This window comes from Benincasa hispida, chromosome 6 (assembly GCF_027475165.1).
Source record: "Benincasa hispida cultivar pf3 chromosome 6, pf3_genome.v1.1, whole genome shotgun sequence".
NCBI classification, from domain to species: Eukaryota; Viridiplantae; Streptophyta; class Magnoliopsida; order Cucurbitales; family Cucurbitaceae; genus Benincasa; species Benincasa hispida.
In genome coordinates, this window is record NC_143483.1 from 1,414,961 (window position 1) to 1,441,499 (window position 26,539).

The 26,539-nt window shown below is 31.6% G+C and overlaps 3 protein-coding genes across 5 annotated transcripts; 2 read left to right on the forward strand and 1 right to left on the reverse strand.

Moving 5' to 3' along the window:
• The first annotated feature begins 2,106 nt into the window (after positions 1-2,106).
• LOC120080153 (uncharacterized) lies at positions 2,107-6,505 on the forward strand. The gene is made up of 3 exons (XM_039034719.2): positions 2,107-2,808; positions 3,845-4,117; positions 6,007-6,505. The coding sequence occupies exons 1-3, from the start codon at positions 2,212-2,214 to the stop codon at positions 6,268-6,270; spliced, it is 1,134 nt and encodes a 377-aa protein (XP_038890647.1). The 5' UTR covers positions 2,107-2,211; the 3' UTR covers positions 6,271-6,505.
• Positions 6,389-12,383, forward strand: LOC120080019 (thioredoxin H4-1-like). Of its 3 annotated transcripts, none has more exons than XM_039034543.2 (6): positions 6,389-6,512; positions 7,857-7,908; positions 9,441-9,517; positions 10,230-10,344; positions 10,527-10,649; positions 11,930-12,383. In XM_039034543.2, the coding sequence occupies exons 1-6, from the start codon at positions 6,505-6,507 to the stop codon at positions 12,080-12,082; spliced, it is 528 nt and encodes a 175-aa protein (XP_038890471.2). In that variant the 5' UTR covers positions 6,389-6,504; the 3' UTR covers positions 12,083-12,383. The 3 variants fall into 3 exon arrangements, with proteins under 3 accessions (XP_038890471.2, XP_090170666.1, XP_038890472.1); XM_090314540.1 differs by having other exon boundaries at positions 6,494-6,512; positions 10,219-10,344; XM_039034544.2 differs by lacking the exon at positions 6,389-6,512 and having other exon boundaries at positions 7,643-7,908; positions 10,219-10,344.
• On the reverse strand, positions 12,337-17,968 carry MES17 (methyl esterase 17). Its single transcript, XM_039034542.2, has 4 exons — positions 17,586-17,968; positions 17,335-17,475; positions 13,290-13,424; positions 12,337-12,796 (listed from the first exon to the last, which is right to left on the reverse strand). The coding sequence occupies exons 1-4, from the start codon at positions 17,853-17,855 to the stop codon at positions 12,512-12,514; spliced, it is 831 nt and encodes a 276-aa protein (XP_038890470.1). The 5' UTR covers positions 17,856-17,968; the 3' UTR covers positions 12,337-12,511.
• Positions 17,969-26,539: the final 8,571 nt, after the last annotated feature.

Genomic DNA, 26,539 nt, shown 5'->3' on the forward strand with positions numbered 1-26,539 from the left:
GTTGGAGTTGCCATTGCCTCCTCCACGTTGTTGATTAAAGAAGGGTCGAGAGTTGGTCTGATGGTAGATGTTCATCTGTCTGGATTCATTGAAGTTTCGACTTTGAGCCATGTTTACAACAGGGACAATGTTACCAAGGTTTCTTTGAGCATTTTGGTGTTCCAACTGTTTCTCATAGATGAGGAGCTCGGACTGCATATCCAGCCAAGAGATATCCTGTTTTCCTTGTATAACAGCGATGACCAGATTGTACACTTCCTCCAGACCGAGAAGAACCTGAGATATCAAACATCATCTAGGTACAGGACTTCCAGCCGGTCCTAAGTTATCAGCATTAGTTTTCATAATGCGTAAATAGTCCTCCATTTTAGAGTTACTTTTCTTGGTAGTCTGAAAAACATGGCGAAGAAAATCTTCTTCTGCTCTTGATTGCACACCGAAGAGGTCTTGGGTAGCTTTCTACAGATCCTTAGTGCTGTTGAAGCCTAACAGCTGCAAGGCTACTTCAGGGGTCATCGAGTTATAGAGTCATCCGAGTAGTAGGAGATCTGTTATGACCCATTGTTCGAACAGAGGATTTACTGTTCTGGAGCGAGCGAAGCTAGACGAGGCTTCATCGGTGCTTTCGGCAACGTCCCCACCTTAAAGGAGACCGAAATCTTCAGTCATTGCTGAGACGAACTTCGGAGGACAGGATTTTTCACTTGTGAGATGGCCTTCTAGTTTGTAGCTTCTTAGGATGGGTAATGCGAGGGTTTTCCATAATAGGTAGTTGTTTCGGTCGAGTTTCACGGAGTTGATTTGGTTTAACAATTGATTCAAGGGTGGGTTGGTGAAAATGGCAGTGGTTGAGGAAGATAAAGCGTTTGAAGAGGCGTTGGCCATCAATACGCTCTGATACCAAGTTAGAGAATTAAAACCGACAAAGAAGATGAAAAGGCAGAAAGACGAAGCGGCAAAGAGAGGAAGAAGATGAGACGTTTTCTTTGTGAATATTTCTTTGTATTTCTTCCCTTGTATTTAGTGTTGGTATACAGAGGCATTAAATAGCCTTACACAATTTTAATAATAAAGAATAACAAATATATTTGTACACTTTTGATTGGCTGAGATAAATATTCCCTCTAACAACTTTTTCTTCTAGAAGGATGATGGCATGGATTGAGTGTGCTGACTATTTGTCCATGTATGCTACTGACTTGTTCTTCTCTTTCTCTAACACGGCTAAGGCTTGAACACATCTGCGAGAGAGGAGAAATGCTAAAGTGTTTTTTTTTCGTCACGGGAAGAAGGAGAGAGATTATTTATTTTATTTATTTTCCTTTATTTTCTTTTTAACTTAACTCTAATAGAACATATATATATATATATATATATATATATATAAAAGCCAAATCCTAATTGGATTTCAATTAATTATATACATATTCCTTTTTCCTCTTAATGTCTAAATAAAACTCCAAAATTTTTTGAATTTTAAAACCCAATCCTTTTGCAAACACATTTAAATCAATTATCTATAAAATCGATTTAAATTAATTTTCTCTCCAAATTATAAATAATTTCTAAATCTCCCAAATTTAATTAAAATTTTCAAATTGAATTAAATATTAAATTAAATCCAAACTCTCCTTAAATTAAGTTTAAATTTCCAAATGCTTCATCGAAGCAAATTTGGAAATTGGAATATCCTTGCCCAATAATTCAATTTAACTTCAAAATTCCAAAATAATCCCAAAATAATTCAAGATCATTAAATTTAAATTGTCTAAACAATTTAGGACGTCACATTTATAGTTACTTTTAACCATTATTATTGATGCACATATTCTTGTTTAATGTAGACAAAAATAAAAATGTATACGTTAATGTCATTTTCTAAAACAAATCTTGTTAGGGTGTTTAGTTCACCAACTTTGCAAGTTAGTGTCAAACAATTCAATTTTAATATTCTCTATTTTGTATATTTATGGAAAGAGAAAAACGGCTCACTGTATGAAATTGATCCGATCCAACCGAACCAAGTAGCTACGGTCGGTTCTGTCCAAACCCGGTCCGGCTGGATGATTCTGCGAGGGAATTTCCTTTTCTTGTAATCGCTGCGGTCGTCTCCTCTTCTGTGTGTCCCGTTCTTCTTGGACCGAACACAGAACTTGTTCACTACGAACTCTCCAGCAATTCTTGTTGTGTGAATCTCTCTCAAAAATTTCCATGCTTTCCCGAATCTCAAAACCCTCTCAAAGAGTTGCTGAGGGTCTTCTCGCCCTCAGGCTCAGACTCCATTTCAGTCATCATCCGATCAGCTCTTCCAATGCCAATCCTCTTCGAGATCCAATCATCGCAAATTCCTTCTCTACATTTTCCTCTTTCCAATCGAAATTCCCTTCAAAACCCATCTTTTCAAATCTGGGTTTGTCCCAAATCCTCTATTCTCCCAAATTAACTGCCGGAAATTCTTCTCTAGCTACTCAATTCAATGTCTATCGTTCTGCTTCTAGGTTTAGATTCTTCTCTGTTAAGATTCCCGGTTTTGGGGGTAAAATCAATGGTAATTTCGCTAAGAAAGTCCTTGATAAGCCCGCTACGGCTGTTAGTTCTGCATTTTCGCGGTATCGGGAAGCTATTGGATTGCAGATTGAGGCTTTCTTCAAGAGAAACTATCTAGTTTTACTGGGGTTTGGAGCAGCTTTAGTTTGTGCATTGCTCTGGAGGATTATGTTTGGTATTGCCAACACCTTTGTTGGGCTCTCTGAAGGCATGGCCAAGTATGGATTTCTCGCTTTATCTTCAGCTATCGTTGCTTTTGCTGTGAGTTTTCTTTATTATCTCTCTGCCCTGTGTTAACTTCATTATCTAAGAAAATGGATTTGTTGATCCTTTTGTTTGCCTTGATGATGGTTGTGTTGAGCTTTTGCTGTTTACTTGTCATCAGTGGAAATGCGGTGATATGTTCCTCGTGTACCCCGAAGAGATATGATTGAGATGACAAATTATGGGACTGGTATAGAAATTATTCCTGCTTATTAAAGAGAAAACCATGTGGAAACCTTTTTGTTTGTGTTGATGTTTGGAAGGGAAATTTTAAGGCCTTCTATTTCTGATTTCCGCACTTTGGAAGGTTCTCTTGGATTTTGAACTATTCTCTGATAGTTATGGAAAAGAAAGAAGGAAAGAAAATGTACTACTTGTGACCTTGTACAGTTCGACATCTCTAAATGGAGTGCTGAACTCAAGTTTTCTACAAACTATTCTACTTATACCGTTATACGATCAGTTTAGATTGGAGGACTAGTCTCTTTTCATTACCTTAATGAAAAGTTTCGTATCGTTTTCTAAAAAAAGTTTAGAATGGAGGACTTTTTTTTGGCCCCCTCTGTTGGAGAAGGGACTTCTTGTCCCTTTGTCCTTTACGATGTTTTGTTTGGCTTTTAGCTGTTTGGATGATATGACCTTCTCATTTCCAATTAAAAGTACTACTGGCCTTAGCCAGTCCATTGATAGGCTCAGAACTTAATGATTTCATTAAGAAGCTCATTAATTTACTTTTGATTTCTGTTATTTCGTTTTAAGCTTCTAGTCAAGGAATTTGAAGGTGACCTTCTGCTTACACACAACAAGCACAGATTATTTTTGTTTCTATATAAATCCAGAGTCCATTTGTGCTTCTGTTGAGACCTAGCTTTCCTATTTGTCTTGACCTTTTCTCCTCACTCCAGTTTGTGAAAATTGAATGTTATTTTTTTCTTTATGAAGAATTGGCCTACTTTGGTGCAATAAAAAAATTTATAGCCTACTTTGTGGATTACCAATGTTGAATGGTATCTGCCCTTTTTTTCATTTCAAGGGCCTCTATATGCGCTCGAGATTCACTGTCAATCCTGATAGAGTTTATAGAATGGCCATGAGAAAGCTCAATACGTCAGCAGGAATTCTTGAGGTTATGGGTGCCCCTCTTACAGGATCAGACTTGAGAGCTTATGTTATGTCAGGAGGCGGGTTTACTCTGAAGAATCTCACACCAAATCGTCGGAGCAAGCGGTGCTTTCTTATTTTTCCGATTAGAGGTTCTGAAAGGAAGGGTCTAGTCAGTGTTGAAGTAAAAAAGAAGAAGGGCCAGGTTTGCTTTTTTGCTTGCCACTTTCTTTATGTTTAAATATCACGAAGTTATATTTTTTTAATCTAGAAGAATCATTTTGGTATTATTTCTTGACATGAAGCTATATATGGATTTTCTTTTTAATTTCTGGATGATCACTATGTTTTTATGATTTTTTTTATGTGGAGAAATGTCTATTTTGGCTTCCTTCCCTCTTTATTTTTCCACTACCTAGTTCTTTAAGTTAGTTAGTTAACGTATAACGAATGCCTGTTAATTCATAATGCATCAAAGAGGTTATACGAATGCACGTTACATGAACATACCCGTTTGTTGTAATTGGATTTCCCAATAGATCTTTGATAGGCAGGTGAAGTAGATACGTGAGTTAGTTGACATAGATTAGCTGCTGACATATGTTGGTTTGAGTGTTGAAATATGGTTTAAGGAGTTTGTTGGCCCTGAGCTAAAAGTTATGAAGGATGTTGTTGGAGAATTATCCAAATATAGGGATAGAATTGTGGGAAAGAGAGTCGTCTCAACACGCGATTGACCTTGTATTATCCTAATCTACACAAATATACATAATGAGCTCCTATCACTTTTAGAGAATCATCATTGGTGTCATGGATGAAAAGAATCTGGAAGGCTGACTAAATAAATAAGTTGAAGAGAAGACAACAATATTGAGAGGAGTTGATAAACTAATTAGTGAGAAAGAGACTCATAATTTTTTTTGGATATCTGTGAATGTTTGTGCAAACTTGTGTGCATCTCAACCATTCTCAAGAACTGCCTGCTCCTACTACATTTAGTCGACAAAGTAACTTACAGCATATTTGACCCTAGGTATGTGGCTGTTATGGCTTGAACCCATTCTCTTGATGTCATTTCAAATGCTAAATGCTAATTATATTGACTTTTATTGATCATTAGGCCAACCCATTGTGGTTGAGACTCGACCATTCCTGGAGGATGGTTGAGGGTCCTCTTGAAGAGTACCATTTGTGCAAGATTGTGGACCCATGATTTACACTCATTAACAAGTTAAGGATAAACCATCAGAGATGATCTGGCTTGAATTTACTAAGTTATATTAAGGTAGAGGTTTCAAATAGTGCACGCAACTGCCTTATAGGAACATCGACGGTGATCAACTAGAGGTGGAGTTTTTGCCCCTCCCTTTTTCACTCTGCCCGTGTGATGAACTTGCAGAATCTTTTTTCTTTGTGGAGGCTACTTGTATTTAACAAATGATCATCCTGCAATTGATTGGGAAGTGGTGAATCCTGTGATCCCAAGTTTTGTGTTTTGCACATTCACATCCAAGAATTGTAGTTGAATCTGTCAAGGACTTGGAAAAATGCTATCAATCATGGATTTTTGTTTCTTTAGTCATACAATGGACAATTATTAATTTTCAAGGAATCCTGTAGAAACAAAACAAATTTACCAAGTCTATACTCGGGGAGAAATATGGTCAATTTCTTTTAAAACGTGAGCCACAGTAGTAGCATAAAAGAAGAACTAATTTTAGATGTTTCAGTCTATTATCTGGAATTGGGACAACCCACCTGACCCTATAATATTTGGGTGTCAAGGAAACTCTTAGGATATTAAATCATGAGTAGGTGGTCACCAGTGGATTGAACTCATCCCCCTTAGCATTTTATCAAACTCAATGTCATTTATTTACCATTAGGCTAAGGCATGATGGTTATTTGGAATTGAACTCGGAATTGGATATTTCATGATTTGTAGTTATTTACATCCTCCCATGGCTAACCACCAACCCACACACCAAAAGATCAGTTATGAAGTTGCTGAAGAAATTCTATTGCATATTGTACAATGTGCTTAAGTAGAATAATTTCCCTCATCTGAATATATGGTCTTATCTTTCTTTTTAGTATGATATGAAGCTACTGGCAGTTGACATTCCCATGGCATCGGGACCCGACCAGCGGTTATTTCTGATTGGAAACGAAGAAGAATACAAAATAGGTGGTGGACTGATATCTGAACTAAGGGACCCTGTTGTGAAAGCTATGGCTGCTACCAAGGAATTTGATGATCTCGACCAAATTGAGGAAAAGGAGGATGCAGAGAGAGAACTTCAAGAGGCAGAGAGAAAGCACCAAGAAGAGATCGAAAAACTCGAGAAAGGGCGATGAATTTTGCAACATCATTGTCTTCATAGCAATTCTTTGGAGCTGTTTTGAGTATCTAACCTCATCTTAGAAAAATCCACTTGATTTTAAGAACCCCAACTCTGTATGTTTATTGTATTTTTTGAAGGCTCACTTTTTGACTTTGTGCAAGATTTCCTTTGAATTTTAGAGTTTTCACAAGGATCATTCCGGCAAGCAAGTTGAAATGTTGAATAAAGCTTGCAATGTTATTACGTCATGTTTATGTATGTATGCTTTTGCCTGTGATTATTACTAATTTAATCCAAATAAAACTTTCAAAATGAACTTAGTTTGACTAGTTTAAACATATACATTTAGTGTTTGAATCCATACGAAGTTTGAGAATAAAAAATGCATTTATTTAATTTTTCTAAACAAATCATCCATCATCCATTCTAAATTTAGTGAAAGATGTACTATTTTGTGTAGCATGAGAAAAAAATTTAGGAGACTAATATGAGCGTAGCTCACATGTTATTGTGTTTGCACTATCAATCTTGAGGTTCGAGATTCAATATCTTCACTCCATGTTTTAATACAACATCTTTAAAAAAATTGAAGTTATTAGATACTTATCTCTAATTGATGGTTTGTTTGAAAATTGGATGGTTTGTTTGAAAATGTTAAAATTAGTTTAGAGTTAATTAACATTTATAAAAAAAAAATACCTTCTGTCATTGAATTTTCTACCACAAGATTTAAAATATATATTTTTAATTTTTCGAGTTTGGAGGGATATGTTTAAAATGTTTCTCAATTTTTTTTATTAATATTTAAAATCTTGACATGACATTTTAAATTAAAAATAGTAATTAATTTTTCTATTCTTCCTCTACCTCATTCTCTTCCTCCTTTATTTATTTATTATTATTGATTTAAAATAATAAAAAAATTACTTAGTAACCTTCTAAAATACATTCATAAAAATTTGGAAACTAAAAATGTATTTTTAAAATTATTCTAGCATAATAATGATTAAAGTACCATTTTGTCGTATATATATATTTTTTTTTCATCAGCCACTAAATTTAAATTTTATTAAAAATAGAGATTAAAATTAAATATTCGAAAACTACAATTAAACAAATTTTCAACTGCAGTCACCAAAATTATAATTAGTTTATATGTAAATAAAAAAATATATTGAGGGACTAAAAGGATGTATATATATATAAATATAAAATTCTCCCGCCAGTTTTTGGTATGTAATAGATTTTACATTACCTAAATCCATAAATCTCTATTTCAAATATCATCTTTCCAACAGATTTGTACCTAAAAAAATTGGAAGAATCTCAAAATTTTGGATTCAATGGAAGTTTTGTTTGACGATCGATGGCAGCTGTTATTCTTCATCCGATCGTGACAAATGGAAGTTGATCTCTATTTTGATCCCTCGCCGCAAAAATTGGCTTGTCCTTCTCGATAATTTCCCCTCTGCTCTGATAATCCTCTTTCTCCTTCAATCAATGCATTTCAGCCTTAATTAGACCGCATTTTCTCGAAATTTTCGTTTTCTTCTTCGTCCTCTTCCCTTCTCTTTGGCGCTGATTCTCCTGAAATTTCAGGATCGGCTTCAATGACGAGTTGTACAAGATGCTGAATCAACGCTATCCCGAGGTAAAGAATAAGATGATCTGTCCATGTTTTGCACTTTTTTTTTTATTCTGGTAGTCGAGCTTCTTTATATGGAGATAATACGGAATTATATTGATTCGATTAAACCTTATATTCCTGAATGTTTAGTTCTTTTGCGCTCATTATTTGTATTCATTGATCATGAGTTATTTGTGTTATTTTTTTGTCTGATTCTTTGTCCTTTGCTTAATATCTGCATCTGACATTTGCTTCTGAGGTGAAATGAAATCCTCTGCTTTGATGCAATGTGGTCATGGCGGTGGTTGTAAATTTCGAAGAGAGACCGTTTTGTTCATCTTTGAGGGCTATTTTAGAAACGATTTTTTTTCGTATTTATTTTCATAGTTTGTTTTAGAATTGTGATCGAATGGTTTATAGAAACTGATATATTGACATTGTAATCCCTGTTCATGATTTTGGAAGATAATTTTAATTATTTTTTAAAACCGATCATTTCTGAAAACACGCTTTACGAAAGGAAGAAAGACTATTTTGTGAAATGGTTAACGAACATGTTAATTTGATTTTTCCCCTTAAACAAGGGGAGCATTTAAATAACAGTTTCCGGATGATCCATTTGTTTCAGTTTCTCATCACCATTTCATTAATAGATAAAAGAGAAGGTAACTTTTTATTTTTCAATATCTTTTAGGAGAAATAGTTTATTTGTATTTGTATTTGCTATTCACTGTTCCATATCTTTGTTTCCATGAATGAAAAACAGAGTTGACTTGAAATTATTTCTGATGAGGTTCAAATTTTAGAATTAGACATGAGATTTGAAAAACAAAAAATGCCATTTCTCCTATGAAAGATTAGCTCAATTGGTTACCTCCCTAAAGAATGAAGATTAAACTCCTTGACTTTGTTGAACTCAAACTAATAATAATAGTAATTGTAATTGTAATTATTATGATAACAACAATGGATGCATTGACTGTTAGGACATCTTCCTCCTTTCACCTTCACTTTACATGTCTTAAGGTCACGGTCAAAAAAATATTGAGTTGACTTGACTTAGCATTCCCCAGCTTAAAACCGGTGAGCAAAAAGAATGGGAAGAAGACTTAGCAACTTATGTTTCCACGTGTAGGATTTCGGGGTCTTGCATTAGCTTAGAACATCTTTTTTTCGTTTTCCTTTCTTTTACTCGTGTGCTTGGAAAAGACATATATATTTGAGCTTGAAAGTATGGTACCTTGCGATGTCAATTTACCGATGAGAAATTCGTTGGATTTTAGTGCAAAAGTAGATCGATTATGAAGGGAAATCTACCTATGCCCTCCTTGTCTGTATCTAAAGCATTTTTATCGTATAGGGTTAGAACAAAAATGACAATTGCACAAAGCAAAAGGAAAAAGAAGTTCAAAATAGAGTTTCGTGAAAACTTGAACAAAGTGTGAGACTTTTTTCTTCAAGTTTCCAGTGCAACTGATTGCAGGCTCCATTGGAAATTGAATTAATACCTAATCCTACATGTACTCTGGACTGATACATATTATGCAACTTAACAGGTGTCCTGTTTGGAGACAACCTTAATTTTTCAGACAGATTCGATCTTGCATTTTCAATGGGAAACTGCTGGACTAAGGTAGGCTTCACTGGAAGTTCGTTTTCTCTCTCTCCCATCTTATTATTTCAGGGTCTTGTATTGAATTTCTGGTATAGTGCTCTCTGATTTATTTTGTTTGCTAGCCCCACAGTTTCTGGCATGTCTCTTATACATTTTATTTTTATTCATCAAGTTCGTGGTCATCTGGGTCCACATAATCAAGAGGAGGTTTGAAAAAAAAATAACACTTCTCTTCTGTGGATTCTTACTTGTTCAGAATCATGCAAGTCCTCTAAATTTTCAGAGGATCAAAATTTCTCTCTTTAAATATCATATCTGAACTCTCTTTCACATAGATTTTTTAAATAAATCTACTTTAAAGATATTCATCCTGAAATTTTTGTTCGGAGTTCCACTTGTCTATGCCTGCTAATGGTCAGTGTTGATTTGTTCCACTTTCCTCATTTACATGATGTCAATGTTTGACCCTTAGATGATAGCGTAGGAGTGTTAGTGTCCAAGTGCCCATCCTTGATACCCATCCTCCGAAAAATTATTGGATGTGAACGTAAATGTGAACGTGGTCATCTCCTATTCATTAGATGTACGATGAAACCACAAATTTTAAATTCTTTGTCATATCTCCAATGTGATTAAATTGTAAATCATGCTGTTTCAACCTGCTCAATTAATTTTTTGTATCTTCTAAGTGAGTTACATCCACACTTGACATTTTGCAGTTTTTCAATAGTGTCCAAGAAGACTATGCTGAAGTCCAGAATGTTGATAGCAAAAATGTACATCTCATTACGTCGATGGAGAAGTGGGAGGCGAAGCTTTTGGAAGCAACCAAAGATGGCAAGATTGTAAGTTTCTCCCCAAGTATTATTTCCTGGATGTTAGGATGACAAATAATTTTCTAGTTAATTTATTCATTGTGTTTGACATTTAAACAAATTCAGGATTTTTTTTTTCCATTTTTTTGCTTTATATAAGTGAACGGTGAGGAAAACTATACAGAGCGTTTTATCTTAAAACTATGCAACAGGTTATTGCAAACTTCAGTGCACCATGGTGTAGACCTTGTAAATCCATGACGCCAGCATATTGTGAGCTTGCTGATAAGTATACTTCCATGGTATTTTTGGCCATTGACGTTGATGAACTGGCTGTGAGTAAAAGCATCTTTTGGTTACCCTTTGTTTATTTATATAACTTGATACTTGATGAATATCCTACCTAGGATTTAATATCCTATAAGCTTCCTTGAAGCCCAAATGTTGTAGGACTAAGAAGTACGGATACGGAGTGGACACGTCATTTTTTAAAAAATCTAGGACATGGACATGCCAAGGACACGTTTATTAAAACATACATTCTTTAAAATATATATCATTCTTAAACGAGAAGGAAATTCAAAATCAATGAGTTTATTTATCTATGCTTAAAAAATTAATTCGATATATTTCGCTCTCAAATTTTATTATTTTTGTCATATATGTGATGACTTAGAATATGTAGGAAGTGTTTTGATAACATGTCTACCAAATGTTGGTCCTATTTTGACTTCTACAACTAGTGTCTAATATATCTATTGCACTAATAAGCATCTGATACGTGTCCAACAAGTGTCGGAGTGTCCAAGTGTCCGATACGTGCCGGACACGGATACACTAGCCAAACTAAAGTGTCCATACTTCTTAGTTGTAGTATTAGGTGAGTTGTCTCGTGTGATTAGTTAAGGTGTACATAAGCTAGCTTGATGTTTTCAGAGGCATATATGAATATGAATCTAAATAGCTCTCTCCATTGACGGTGTTCTTGTCCATGACTTTACTCTTTGATTATAACAGTTGTATGGTTTTGGTTTCTTATTTCTTGACTCCCATCCCCTGGTTTTGTTTTGTTTTTTTTGTTTAATCATGTTTTGTAATTCTTTATTGATTTTTTTTAATTGTCGGTAACTATCCTTTCAATTGTATATATGGTTTTTGTTCCTAATAAATGTTAATTTAGTATGCGTTTGAAAAACTAGAAACATGAAATGTGATGCCAGAAACTAGATTTAATTATTTCTTAAATTTGTATATAATTTTGAACGTTTGCAAACAACCATTGCTCTTTTTTAGTTCTAATAACATGTGGGGTCCACTTGGTCGGGAATATATGACTTAACTAGTTGAGTTATGCTTAGATTAGCACAAACAACCATTACTAAATGCTTGTATTTCTTAAAAAAATGATAAACAAAAAATTGAAAAGAATACCAAATAACATCTCCTAATTTACATTATTGATTTAGTTTGCGTTTATTGTTTCTGGACAACCTTACTTGAGGAGGATCAATTCTATAGATTGTACAGGTCATTGAGTTCTAAAGTTTATTGTTTTAGATGATGAGTTGAATGGAAGTTTCTTACACTAATCTCGGGTGAGGGTGGGTTTCCGCAGGAGCTCAGTACATCATGGGATATCAAAGCCACTCCGACATTTGTGTTCTTTAAAGATGGTCGCCAAGTAGATAAATTAGTAGGAGCTGACAAGTCAGATCTGCAACAAAAGATAGCTGCAATGGACGAATCGGTAATCAAATCTCAGAGTTGATACTTTTTTTTCCTTCCTCATTTTATATCATACATAGAAAAGTCTTAAAAGCACAAAAGAGAATTCCCATCACATACACACACACACACAAAAAAAAAAGTCATTGAGCCAAACAAAGTGTAGGAGGAGGAAATCTTTTCTGCTTTGTTATCAATTTCAGTATGAAATTCATACATACTCAAGAGGATAAATCATTCTTTTATGGTTCCTTGCTTGCAAGCGAACATGATGTACTGCTATCAAACGCTATGCAATTTGAAACAATTACGAAGCTTATAATTGTAGTTTTTATTGTTGAATCACAAGAATATGAGATAATGTTTTCTTATTTTAGGGAGGAGAAAGAAAGGAAGAAAAAAGAAAAAAATGTCCCTCCCCTTTGTTTTGTTTAGTTACATCCCATACTTAGGCTACTCCCCTTTGTTTTGTTTAGTTACATCCCATACTTAGGCTACAGCTTTTTACAAGCAAGCCAAAGAGTAGGGATGGATCGGAGAAAAAGGGGCTGTGATCAGTATCCATTTCATATACGATTTCGGGTGGCCATCCCTTTATCATGGCATCTTGTTGCTCTGGTTTTATTACTCGATCATACATTGTTCTTATATACACTCGTTTCACCTTATCGGCCCCGTCCTGCTCCTCCATAAACTGTGCGGTCTTTAACGCTAGGATTGGCCCTGGCCTCAGAAGCATGGCGGCTAATGTCGAATCCTGAGAAAATAACATCAAACATGAATTGTTGGCAGGTTTGGGATGTCATGTTCAATATCACACATGCTATTCAAAAACATGTGTTTAATTATTCAAGTTTGAAAATTGAGTTTGATTGTGTAAAATTTTGAATGATTAAACGTGTTTGATTGTGATTTTAAACCTAATAAAAATTATTTTAATTATTTTAGAATACTTCTAAATATGTCCTAGGATTATTACAAAGTCATAGCACACTAAAGTTATCTCTTATCTAGACCTAATAAATGTTTAGAATTAAAAAGTTATGGTATCGTTTAGTAACTATTTGATTTTTTTGTTTTTAATTTTTGAAAATCAAGTAGGTAACCATTTTTTTTGCTTCTAAATTTTTTGCGTTTTCATCTACCTTTTATAAATAATTTAAAAAACCAAATCAAATGGAGCTATATGGTTGGATCGGATGATTCCCAAAACTTAGAAAATGTGTGAAAAACAATTTGGGTTTGAGCACCTCGTGGGGACTCATGTGATAGATGATTTTACGTTGGAATTCCCTCTTGATGACAGCAGTGGTGGGAGGTTGTTGGGGTCCTAGTCCAAATTCTACGTCGTAAACATCCCCAAACTCGGATAAATCTGGCACTCCCTGCAAATTTTACCCAAAAAAAAAAAAAAAAGAAGAAGAAAAAGGTAATCATCATAATTGAAATTATTAACTCGTTAATAATGACATAATCATCTTCATCTTTGATAACTTAATATAAGAAAAAGTAAGTGAAGACTTTTCCAATATTTGTAGGGAAAATTTCTTACACTACCATAATACGTGCCGCTAATGTAATAACATTTGGTAATTAACTTATGTTTATTTCCTTATGTAAAAACCTATTGAGCCTAGACGTATTGTTTATGATCCTTTTCAATCTCTTTGTAACTTTAGTTGGAAATCCTAATAAAAAATCTCCACATTATCTCTCTATCTTATCTCAAAATGTTCACACAATCCCATTACTTGATTAAGGTGTTTGGACTTTGTGTTAAATTATAGAATATGAAATTAAAAAGTCTGTGTTTGAGGTGTAGAGATGTGAAGATGAAATTTTTCAATAAATGTACAAAAGAGAGAAAGATAGAATTTTTCTATGAATGTACAAACTTCGATAGATAACACTATTGAAATTGATGGAATTGAATTATTTAATACCAATGTATAAAGTCATAGGACTAAAGTCTCGAGAGAGTTATATCTAGACACTAAACAATAATTTATGGAAAGAAAATTTCTAGTGGGAGGTAGGGAGGAGGTAACACGGGTGTACTAAGACAATAAGACATGCGGAAATTTTACTCCCCTATTGCTTAGGACACGTGGCTCAATCTAAAATTACAGTGGTTTTTATCCAGAAAAATAGTATCCCACCCTATTCCCACTCCCTCTCACTAACTCTTATACTGCTTTCTTCACTCACTCTCTCTCTCTCTCTCTCTCAACAGCTCCATACTACAACCGTCGAGCATTTTCTCGAGCCGAGTATTGGTAGCTAGAGAGTAGAGAGAGTGAAAGGGAAGGAATAGAGAAATTAAGCTCATGAGTAGGGAGAGGGACATTGATAGGGAAAGGAATAAAAGGGTGGGACACTATTTATTTCAATGTAGGAAAATGAAAGAAATTGACTTGAATAAATAAGAAATGTCCTTTTCCAATTGGGCCACTTGGGCAGAGCAGGAATTCCTGTGCCCAATCAAGAGGGAAATAGAAATAGAATGACATTGTCCTCTGCCCAGTCAAGAGGGAAATAGAAATAGAATGACACTAGTAAATAATACAGTAATTGAAATAACTAGTAATTTTAAAACTAATAATCAAGTGTGTGACATTTTAAAATAATTGTAAATATAGTATCAATAGTATGATCAATTCTGAAAGCTGATCTAAATTTTATTATATTACTGTACTATGTAAATACTTTAAATCTTATTGCTATATTTGTAACTATATTTAAATAATAAATTAATTTTTTTTTATACTATTGTATTATGCTATTTTTCTTTGATCATTAAAGAAATTAGCTTTATAAAGAAAAAGATGTATAAATCATGTCCTACAATACAATGACTGCACACGTGAGAACCGCGAAGTTGTGAAAGTTGTCGGCTCCTATTCAGCACACTAACTTGTGGACTTCAGAAGTCCAACTTGCTTAACCTAATTTTGACTTTATTTCTATTCCATTCACTGTAACATAATATTTAATTACATCCTTATTTTTATTTAAATACACTCGATATTCTTCTAATGGAATGTTTCAATCTTAGATTAAATTTATTTAAGTTAAAATTAAGAAAAAAATAAATCTACCTGTTATAACTTTCATGTGATTTTATTTGTACTATCACGTGTTAATAACTTAATAAACTATCTTGGTAAGTTTACTACATACACATATATATTTTTAATTATACAATCTCATATATTTATTTTTGAAAGGACAAAATCGTGTAAATTAAAGAAGGAAGACGTTTCCAAGAAGAAGAAGGAAGAAAGGAAAAAATAATAAAGATATGTCGCATAAGCTCTAATTCAATATAAATTTAATATATGTTGAACTAAAATAGAGAATGTAGGCTAAAGTTGACCATGATATCATGTTTCAATTAAAGACACTAATAAAATTTTAAAACTATTTTCCAAAATTGAAGACTTAGTGTTTGAGCCTCGATTTCAAGTGGAAAAACCCACTTCATATTTGAAACTCTAGTTATAATAATTAGTCAAATTTTAAAATAGTCTACACGCACTGTACATACAAATTAACGGATTATAATAAATATATAGTATAATAATTAACTCATTGTCCTATAGACCTAGTTGAGAGGTCAGATTTTAAAACTAAAAGAATCCAATAAGATTTTAATTATAAAATTAGGACTAAAAAGTGTATTTTATTCCGAAAGAATTATATAGAAAGTTTGTATCATACGGTGGACTGTAGCAAAAAAAATTACACCACCCAAAAAGAAACTTTTCACCAAAGAAAGGGGGACACGTTCTTGGCTGCCGCTGGAATTCCACCGTACCAATCTACTTGGGGATAAAAATCGCATCCAAGTAACCTCAACTTTATATTATTTACGACAATTTCTTAATTATGTATTTTTATTTTTCAAATTTCATAACATTAACCTTTTGAATTATAAGTACTAAAAAAAATCCTTTTCAATTATAATAAAAAAAAAACCTTTACTATATCTCATAGTACTAGAGCATATTAAATACTACACTATAATTTATTACATATCACATCAACATGTTTAAAAATAGCCTGAAATCCACTAGCATTATAAAAATATTCATGAAGTAGAAATTTTTTAAAAATTTCTTCTTAAACTCAAATCTGATTTTACTAAATTGTCCAATCACAATCCACCATATGGTAAATTATTCTTATTTCTTTTTTAAATTATATATATAACTTTTTTTTAAAAAAAAAAACTTCTCATTTCACTTTTTAAATTTTCTTCTTTCTGAACACTAGCTCGATAATCAAATTTGATTGTATAGCATTGTTTGTTTACAAAAATAAATTTCTACTTATTAGTTTGGAAAAAAGAATGTTCTTGAATATAGCTCGATTAATACATTATTTCGAGTTTAAATTTTTTTAGTGATACGGTTTTTTTTTTTTTAAAGAAAAAATATTAAAAAAATAATGAAATTTTTAATAAAGAAAATGAAGTAATCAATGAGACAATTAACACTCAACTGATTTAAATTTTGCAAATTGGATTACTTATAAATGGAATCGTTAATCGGACTATTATGAGTCAGAGTGAGAGGATGGCAATAGGAACGGTTTAGTTTAGAAACCAGCTGGCTGGTGGCTGTCTCTAAATTCATTTCTTTTTCTTTCTTTTTTTTTTTTTTTTTTTTAAGAATTCATTTTCCTAATTAAAAAGGCAAAACAAATATACTTAATTAACCTAATAATAAATTTTCTAAAAAAAACCTGATTAATAACTTTTCTATTTAAATTATAAATTTAATCTTTTGATTATTAAAATTATAAAATTGAGTCATAAATAGAAAAAATGTCAAATTATTTATAAAAATAATAATAATAAAAAAAACTCATAGAGACTAAGACTTCTATCAACTTAATCACATTAAAGATAGATTTTTATTGATTTCTGTTACGAATAGATATCGATGATGTCTAAATTTTACTATTTTATATAAATAATTTTCGTTATTTTTCTATTTTTTAAAATGCTGCTGTCAAATTTGCAATTTAACCGAATGAATTAGAAAATCATTTAGCAGCCGGCGCGTTTCCTCTGCCTCATGCGATTTGCGATGACAGCAAGAGCTTAGCGATTCGACTAACGGTCAAAACTATTCACACGTTTTCACCATCATATCACCACCACCGGCCGGTGACGAGCTTCAGAACAACCTCGTCGTCCGGCCGCCGCACTACTACGCCAAGTTTTACTTTCAATTACGATTTGTAAGATCAAACATGAATTAAAACTAGCGAGAAGAAGAATCTGCTTACGTCTTTGAAATCTCGATCAGTCTGGAAACCAAATCTCAGCATCGTCGCTGCTACATACACCGCCAACCGGATTTTCTTCGCGAATTTGAGCGTCGCTTGAGTAATACTTAAACCTCCAGCGCTATGTCCAACCAGAATGATCTGTAAAAGTTATCGAACGATCTCTGAACTAATCGAACTCCACTCGATCGTAATCGATTGACGAAGAACGAAATTACAAAAACAAAACGACGAATGTATAATAATATTACCTGTTCGTTTTCCGGTAAACTAGAGATGAAATCGAGGAGAGGCTTATTGTAATCGTCGAATTTGAGGACGGAATTCGGATCGGAGCGATCGATTCCGGCGCCTTTGAGATCAATACAGGTAACTTTGAAGCCAGAATTCTCCATTAAACATCTGATTTTGTACCAGCACCATCCTCCTCCACTTATGCCATGAACGAGAACGAAGTGCGGCGGTTTCTGCACTGAAACAGAGTCCACTGAACTTGGCGCCAGGTTTTCTTTCTCTCCCATGGCGGTTCTTCAAATATTTATGAATTGGAAAATCATGATTGCAGATGTGCATTATATATATATATATATAGCTCTGTGTAGTTGAACTAGTCCTTGAAATCATTATAATGTTTTTTTTTGGTTTCGTCGGACTTACAAGCTTTAATTATTTATATTTTATTCTTACTTTCAGTTCCACCATCGTTGAAGAAACTAGGGCTCTGATGCAGTTTGAGGGGAATGGACGGTCCAGATTTAATCCCAGTGAGGGTTGGTGACCAAAGAGTCTCGCTCATATTGAGCCTTCTGTGTGTGCGACTGCATGGGATAACATTCCAGAATTTGCAGTAGGATATAGTTATTTCATGCCAATTTTGGTGATGTAATTTTGTGTAAATAATTTGACTGTCAAGAGATAGATTTTTTGGATCGAAAAATGGGATCTAAAACTCGACCTTGAAATTGGTAGTACTAATTTATGTCGGTTGAACTAGTTATTGTTGGACGATTTAATTGTATTATTTAAATGGTTAAATAATTAAATGTACAATACTATTTTTTTTAAAATAAATTACACATATATGATTTAAACACATGTTATCTTATATGTATATTGGGAAAAACCTCTCACTATTACTACTGAATAAGAAAAAAAAATAACAAAATAATTAAGATTTCGTTTGATAACCATTATGTTTTTAAAAATTAAATCTATCATTTCCATTTCTAAATTTCTTTTTTTATTATCTACTTTTTACGAATGATTTAAAAAATCAAACAAAAATTTGAGAACTAAAAAAAAGTACTTTAAAAAATTGTTTTTGTTTTGGAATTTGGTTGAGAGTTTAGTTATTGTACTAAAGAGAGATGCAAATCATGGTAAGAAATGTGGATGATATAGATTTAATTTTCAAAAACAAAATAAAATAGTTACCAAACGGGGTCTAAAAGAAACCGATAAAATTGGGAACACAATAATTAATCTAGAAAAGATTCCAAATCAGAGAAAAAAACTACAGATAAAAAAACTCACTATATTAAAAATATTACAATCACATAAATTTTTCTCTTCGGCTCCAATTACAAAAGCACTCTTTCAAAATTTTTTTACTACTCATACCATTTATTTCCACTTTCAAACTAAGAATACAAAAGGGAATTTAACTAGAGTTGACATACTCAAGCTTAAAGTATTTTTAATCAGGATGATTTGAAATTAACGACATAGACTCCTTTTATAGTGCTTGGAGCCCACCACTTTCTTGAACTTTTTCGAATGTGGAACAACTGCACTTCTATTATTTTGCCAAAACTCAATAAATTCTATATTTACAAGATATTTCATCATGTGCAACTTCCTACTTGGCTCCCTGGAAGTTCTCTAGCCATCAACATATAACTTCTAACACACACCTTGCAAAACCATCAAGTCAATGTCTGTGTGTAAAAATTTATGGAACTGCTAACATCTCTATCATGGTAAAGCGAGCATACCATAAGGATGAATTCCGTCTTCTTTAGAGGAAGTCATCATCTTCCCTAATGAGAAAGACAACATCAACATTTGATCTAGAGCCATTTGACAATCCTATTTTATTTGTCATGCACCCAGACTGTTCGCATTCCCAACAACTTATCTTTTACTTGAAAACTCTCTTCTTTGAACCTATGGTGGAATCCCTCCGGAATTGCATTGGAATTCCATCTTACACTTGCTACAAGCCGAAACATTCCATCAATTTTTTTTCATTTCAAACTTTAGTGAACTTATAAAGTTTTACACATTTGCTTCACTTATATTATTTTGCTAAAACTCAACAATATAAATTATAGTTTCTACAATTTATTTTAGTACAAACTAAATATCGATTACATACAAGTGGACTTAATTATTCTTGACTCATATAGTTTAATTCATGGGAACATTGCTTTATAATACATTTTTAACATATAAAACAATCTTAAACTTGCCAATATGAGTGTTAATTTGGATACACATATTCTTTAAAGATCGGAGGTTCAAATTATCACTCGTAGTTTGTTGTACTAAAATGGGTTAAAATATTATTTTAGTTATTGTATTTTTTTTTTTATTCTATTTTATTCCACATGCTTTCAATTGTCTAAATTTAATTCATGTACCCTCAATAAATATTAAATTTAGTTGATGTGATTTCAATATATTTAGAATTTAGTTCTTCAAATTAATTTTTATAACAATTAGTTAAAAAAAATAACTTTTAAGATTTAGTAATTTAAAAGACAGTATAAAAATGTTATTTGTAAAAAAAAAAAAAAAAATTCTAAACTTCACAAATCCAAGTTTTTTGAGGATGTCAACTCAGTTTTATGTAATTTTTTCCTTAGTATTCATGTGACCTTTAGCAAAAAAAAAAAAATAAAAATAAAAATAAAAATAAAAATTGTGTGGTTTTATTGGTGCAACGAATGAGAAATTTCGAACCTTCAATTACTCGATAGAAGTTTCATAAAAAATTATGTTGTGTTACATACTCATGTTATTAACTTAAGGTAGCTTGAACTTATTAACCTGCATGACTCAATTATCATGAAGTTATATGATGAATGTCGAGTTTTGAGATTTGATCTCTTGTTCCACAATATTGTAAAAAAATGGATTAAACTAAAAAATTAATAATTGTATCAATTTAAACACCGAATTAATAATTGTATCAATTTAAACACTTAACATTTGTAAGTTTATTAGTTTACATCATATATTATGATCCATTTGGAAAAAACTCGTGTGAAACTTATAATTGTGTCAATTAAACTCTTAAATTTTGATAAATAAATCAATTTAGATTCTTAGACAAATTTACTTTAAAACCGACCATGCACTTGCTCTAATTATCCACTTTGTAAAACCAATATTTAAATAAGTCTATACACATTTGAGAATTATTTTTAAAGTTAATTGTAATGAATGGTCTAAATTATTTGGTTTGTGAAGATCGAGAAGTTTAATTCAATTAAATAATAAGTTTCATATAATATTCGTCAAACGAAATTTGGAGGGAGGGCATAAATTCATACATTTATGAAGGTTCAGAGTTTACGTTGGTACAATTATTAGTTCATGATGTTAATTAATATGACTTTCAAAATTTAGAGGCACGAATTGATATTTGACTAAAAATATATTAATTTAAATGATTACTTTAACGTATCTTTTAGATGGAATAAATTATAACCATAATCTTATTTTTCCATATAGTTATAAATATTATTACATATATCTTCTAATTTTCACATCATGTTATGTCAATTTTCATAATTTAATTTAATAAAAGTGATATGTTTTTTAAACCATTTCAAAGCTCAAAAGAACTTTGAGAAAAATTTCAAAAGTTAAGAACAAAAATGAAACTTCATGAATGTTTTATTAAGTTTATTAGAGCAATAAGTAAGAAGTTGAGATATCATATTCTTTATTTGGTCTGATGAATTTGTGGGTCCCACTACTTAAAAAATATAATTTCATGATTGATTAATTTAGTCCGATCAAGACTAAACAACTTCTTCAAATAAATAGTATAAATAACTCGACGAAATTGATAATTTTTTTATACTAAAAACTTTAATAGTTATTCTACCTAAACCTTACAGTCTAGGTATTTCAAACACAATTTTCTTAAATTCAGACTACCTAAATCTTTCGACCTATTCCACATGTCAACGTCCATCGAGGATATTTTGGCAAAGGAGACACATCAGCAAAATAGTGGAAGATGGCAAATATATATATTTTTTGGGGTGGAAAATAAAAACAAACAGAATATTATTAAATGCAAAATTTATTTGGAGGTTTTATTGGGATCCCATGTTTTGAGGCGAATTTGGTTTTGTTTTGTTTGTTTATGCCCACTTTGCAGGCCCCCGACAATATCCTCATTGATTTCCCTTTCGTTGTCTTATTTATTGTTTGTATTGAAGATAAGGATTTTGGATTATAAAACAAATTCACTATTTTCCTTTTTCTAAATTCATTGATTATATCTTTTAATTTAATTACCCACTGACCTAATCCCTTTTTTAATATTGTTACTCTATATTAATTATTTTATAAAAGATATGTAAACGAAAAGAAGAGAACTAAACTTCTAATCTCGAACTCAACCATAAAAATTGCATAATAGTTTAATTATGTTCATCTTTGCGTTAATACATCTATTTATATCAATGTTGGAGGTAAGATTTTCACTTCTATAGTTTATTTATTTAGATTGCAGTTGAAAATCATTCTATAAAGTTTAGGTCCAGTTGATTAAAGATTTAGCCTCTATTTGTTAACTATTTGAATTTTTATTTTTTGTTTTTGAAAATTAAGTCAATAAATATTACTTTTGTCTATTGGTTTTTATATTTTTGTAGTATATATTTTAGGAGTGTTTTTAACCTCATAGCCAAATTTTTGAGAATTGAAAAAAACTAGGCCCCGATTTGATAACCATTTGATTTTTTGTTTTCTGTTTTTGAAAATTGAACCTAGAAACATCACTTCCATCTATTGTTTTCTATGTTTTGTTGTTTACACCTTAGAAATGTTTTCAAAATCAAAATCAAATTTGGAAAACTATGGTCCCCTTCAGTAACCATTTCGATTTTTTCTTTTGAAAATTAAGCATATTTCCTCCAAATATCTTACAATCATTTACATTTTTCTTTTAAGTACAATAGTTGAATTCTTAGTCAAATTCCAAAAACAAAAACAAGTTTTTAAAAGCTATTTTTTTAGTTTTCAAAATTTGGCTTGGTGTTTTAAACCATTATTAAAAAGTAGATAACAAATAAAGAAATTTGGAAGTAGAAATAGTGTTAATAGGCTTAATTTTCAAAAACCCAAAATAAAAAAAAGAAATGGTTATCCAACGAAACTTAAAAAAAGTAGTTTTCAAAAACTCTTTTTTTTAGAGATTGACTAAGAAGAGTAAGACATTGTGAGAAACAAACGCAATTAAAAAAAAAAAAAACAAAGGTCCTCGTTTGGTAATTATTTAGTTTTTGGTTTTCGATTTTTTAAAAATTAAGCCAATAAGTACCCATTTCAGTTCTAAATTTCTTGCCTTGTGATCTACATTTTACTTATATTTTCAAAACTTGGTCATATTTTGAAAATTAAAAATAAAAGATAATTTTTGAAAACTTGTTTTTGGTTTTGAAATTTGGCTAAGGATTCAATTCTTGTACTTAAGAAAAATGCAAATCATTATAAAAAAAAATTGAGATGACTTAGTTTTCGAAAAGCAAAAACAAAAAACTAAGGTCTTGTTTGGTAACCATTTTGTTTTTGAAAATTAAGTTTACGGACACTACTTCCACCTCCAAATTCATTCATTTGTTATATACTAATCACCAATGGTTTAAAAAACCAAGCCAATAAACTTAATTTTTAACAACAAAAACAAAAAACAAAATGATTATCAAATGAGACCATCATTACCAAACGGGCCTCAGTTTTTAATTTTTAGTTTTAAAATTTATATTTGTTTTTTTCTCAAATTCTCAATTATTGTTTTTACTTATATTATATTTCTAGTTAAATTCTAAAAGCAAAAATAAAGGAACACAATGTGTGGATTTAGGAGAAAACATGCATACATTTCCAAATCAGAAACAAAAATCAAAATCAGTACTTAATGAGATTTTTTTCCTCAAAATTTAATTTGATTTTAAAATTGTTAATAAACAAAACATCCAAACATATGAGTAACTTAATTTTTTAAATACCAAATAGTTATCTAGCTTGAAAATAATTTTAAAAAATGAGATGAAACTATTGTTATCAAAATGATTTCAACTTTAGCAATTTTTTTCATATATAAAAAAATCCTCAAGATTAGCTGGATTATTTATTTATGAAATAAAAAAAGAATAATTATAATGAAAGGTTATAGGTCAAAATATAAGAGAATGAGAATGACATTCTTCGTTCTTATAAAATCAAATAACGAAGGAGAATAATTCTTAAATTTAGCGTGACTCCTAAATTGACGATAATAATTTCTATTATTTTTTAATAATAGTGGAACAAGACAAAAACGAATACTTTTAAGAATTTGATACTTTCCATTTGGCAAAATATATATATTAAAATTAATTTTAAATTTTATTTCATAATTATTTTAAATTAATGATAGACATTAACACTAAAGACATGAGTTTTTAGTAAAAAATTTAAGGTGAAAAATAAAAATATTAAAATCGAGAGACCAAATTGAAACAAAATTCAAATATCGGAGATAAAATTATTATCTAAAACTTTATGAACTAAATTAAAATCAATCTCAGAAGTCAAGAACTACATGTATAATATTTTGAAATATAAAAATTAATTAAACCCACAATTTTAATAAAAACCACCTTACAAAGTTGCAAACAGTTTCAGCCCAATTTACATAAGTATAAACTGCCCTCTTGTACTTTTGCTTTTAATATGAAACATGAACATTTGCTTTTAATATGAAACATGAACATTTGCTTGTAGAATGAATCTTTGTGATAAAATCTTCAAATTCGCAATAAAAAGATTTATTACGTTACAATCGATGAAAGAGGTATTTATCTTTATTTATAAGGTTTAAATCTTATTTTGATTCTTGAACTATGAACTTTGTTCTATTATGATCCTTAAACTTTTAAAAACATTCGTTTTTTTCCTTAAATTTTTAAAACCATTCATTTTAGCCCTTAATCTTTTTAAAAAATGTTTATTTTGGTTCTTATCGTTGAGATTTTGTTAACTTTAACATAACTGTGAGGTGGTTTGTAGTTTTTATTTACTTTCTCGTTGTCACTCTACTTCTTCTTTGTAAATCGTCACCCCCTTTTTTTTTTCTCTAGCCATGGGCGCTACCACTGAAGTCACTACTTGTTCCATCAAGATCGTCAAGCAATTCATCACCGTCCTCCGTCATGGCTACAACTCCTCCAATGGTATTAATTTTATTTTTCATAAATGGGTTTTGGATTTTTGTTTTCTGATCCACCCCATTTTGCTTTAAAATGTAGGTAAATGGTCGCCATCAATTTTAGGGGCATTACAAAAAGCTTGTGAGAAATAGGGTTTTCTTTATTCATCAATTTTTATTATTTCCTTATAACAGAAAGATGGATTAATTGATTGATTTTTTTCCCCTTTTTTAGTGGGGTTTTGATGACAACAAAACGACAATGGAAATGGTCTGACGAGGATAAAGCTACTGCGGAACAAGCTAGAGGCGATGGTGAATTACGTGAGATATAACATTGCTATGCTCCTTTAGTCTGGTTAGGAAGCCACTACTAGTATTAACACTTGTTCGCTTTCTTCGTTAAAATTGATTTAATTGATGTCCTTTTCGACATTATTTTTCTCCATTTCTAAAAAATTTTAATCAGAAAGATGAAGTAATGAATCTTGTTTCTAGTTGAACATGTGATAAGATAACAAAATGTTTTAACCACACAATGCTTATCAGTAGAAGAGACCTCAAGATGCAACAATTTTTAACCTAATATTGACCAAGCCATTTAGATGTAAATCATCTAAAAATAAAAGCGGCCTCACAGTTATGTTAGAGTTAACAAAATCTTAACAATAGGGATAAAAACAAGCACTCTTTTAAAGTTTAAGAACCAAAATGAATGTTTTTAAAAGTTTAAGGACCAAAATAGAACAAAGCTCATAGTTCAGGGACCAAAATAGGATTTAAACCTATTTATTATTATTTTTCTTGATAATGCGTGGATGAGATCGAACTGTTAGGGTTGATGACCTAAATCTCGTAGGGTCCTGTAGTTTGTAAACATGTGTATGAACACACATTTGTGATGTAATAATATGAGATATTTTCTTCAATGTTGCCTATGACGTATGAGATATTTTAGTTGCATTAACCACAAACCAATAAACTAAGATCCATGGTTATCGTTGTAACTTAAGCATGTATGTAAAGACATACAAGTGGATCATGCCTTAAGTGATAACCTAAATGGTCTGTAGTATATGGATAAAGGAGGGAAATCTTATCCCGGTGACACTATGGATACGACCTGCTTTGTAGATTTTACAAGTGTTGTAAAGTACTACAGATGGTCTGATCCTGATCATTCATGTGGAGACATGTGAGCGGGGGTGTCCTATACAAAAGAATTTGTATAAAACCGGACCACGAAATGTTTAGTCTCGTTATATAACGCCGTTCATGACAGAGATTTTCATTTCACTAGGATGACCATAGCTAACATGACCTTAATCTTGAGTGAGTTGGGAACTCCTGCCTATGAGGGCGGTCCTTTGATTTGCATGGGTGCAAGTGGCCAGATTGCCGACTTAAACCTACCACTTTGGGATTCGTCTAATTGGGGAGCTGGGAACTTAGCTACACAAGATGGAATTCACTCTTTCCCCGTGTTGGGGTTGATGCCCTAAAGTCTCGTATCTTGTAGTTTGTAAACAGTTTGTACGAATGCTTGTGATGTATAATATATGATATTTACTTCACATCTTGATTTTGCTCAGTTATATGTTTTATTTGCTTTACTATAAATCAATAAACCTAAATTCCCTGATTATCTGGATTTAACTTAAGCATGTATGTAGTGACATACAAGTGGATCATGTCTTAAGTGATAACCTGGTATGTAGTATATGGATATAGGAGGGAAACCTTATCCTGGTAACGCTACGAATACGACCTGCT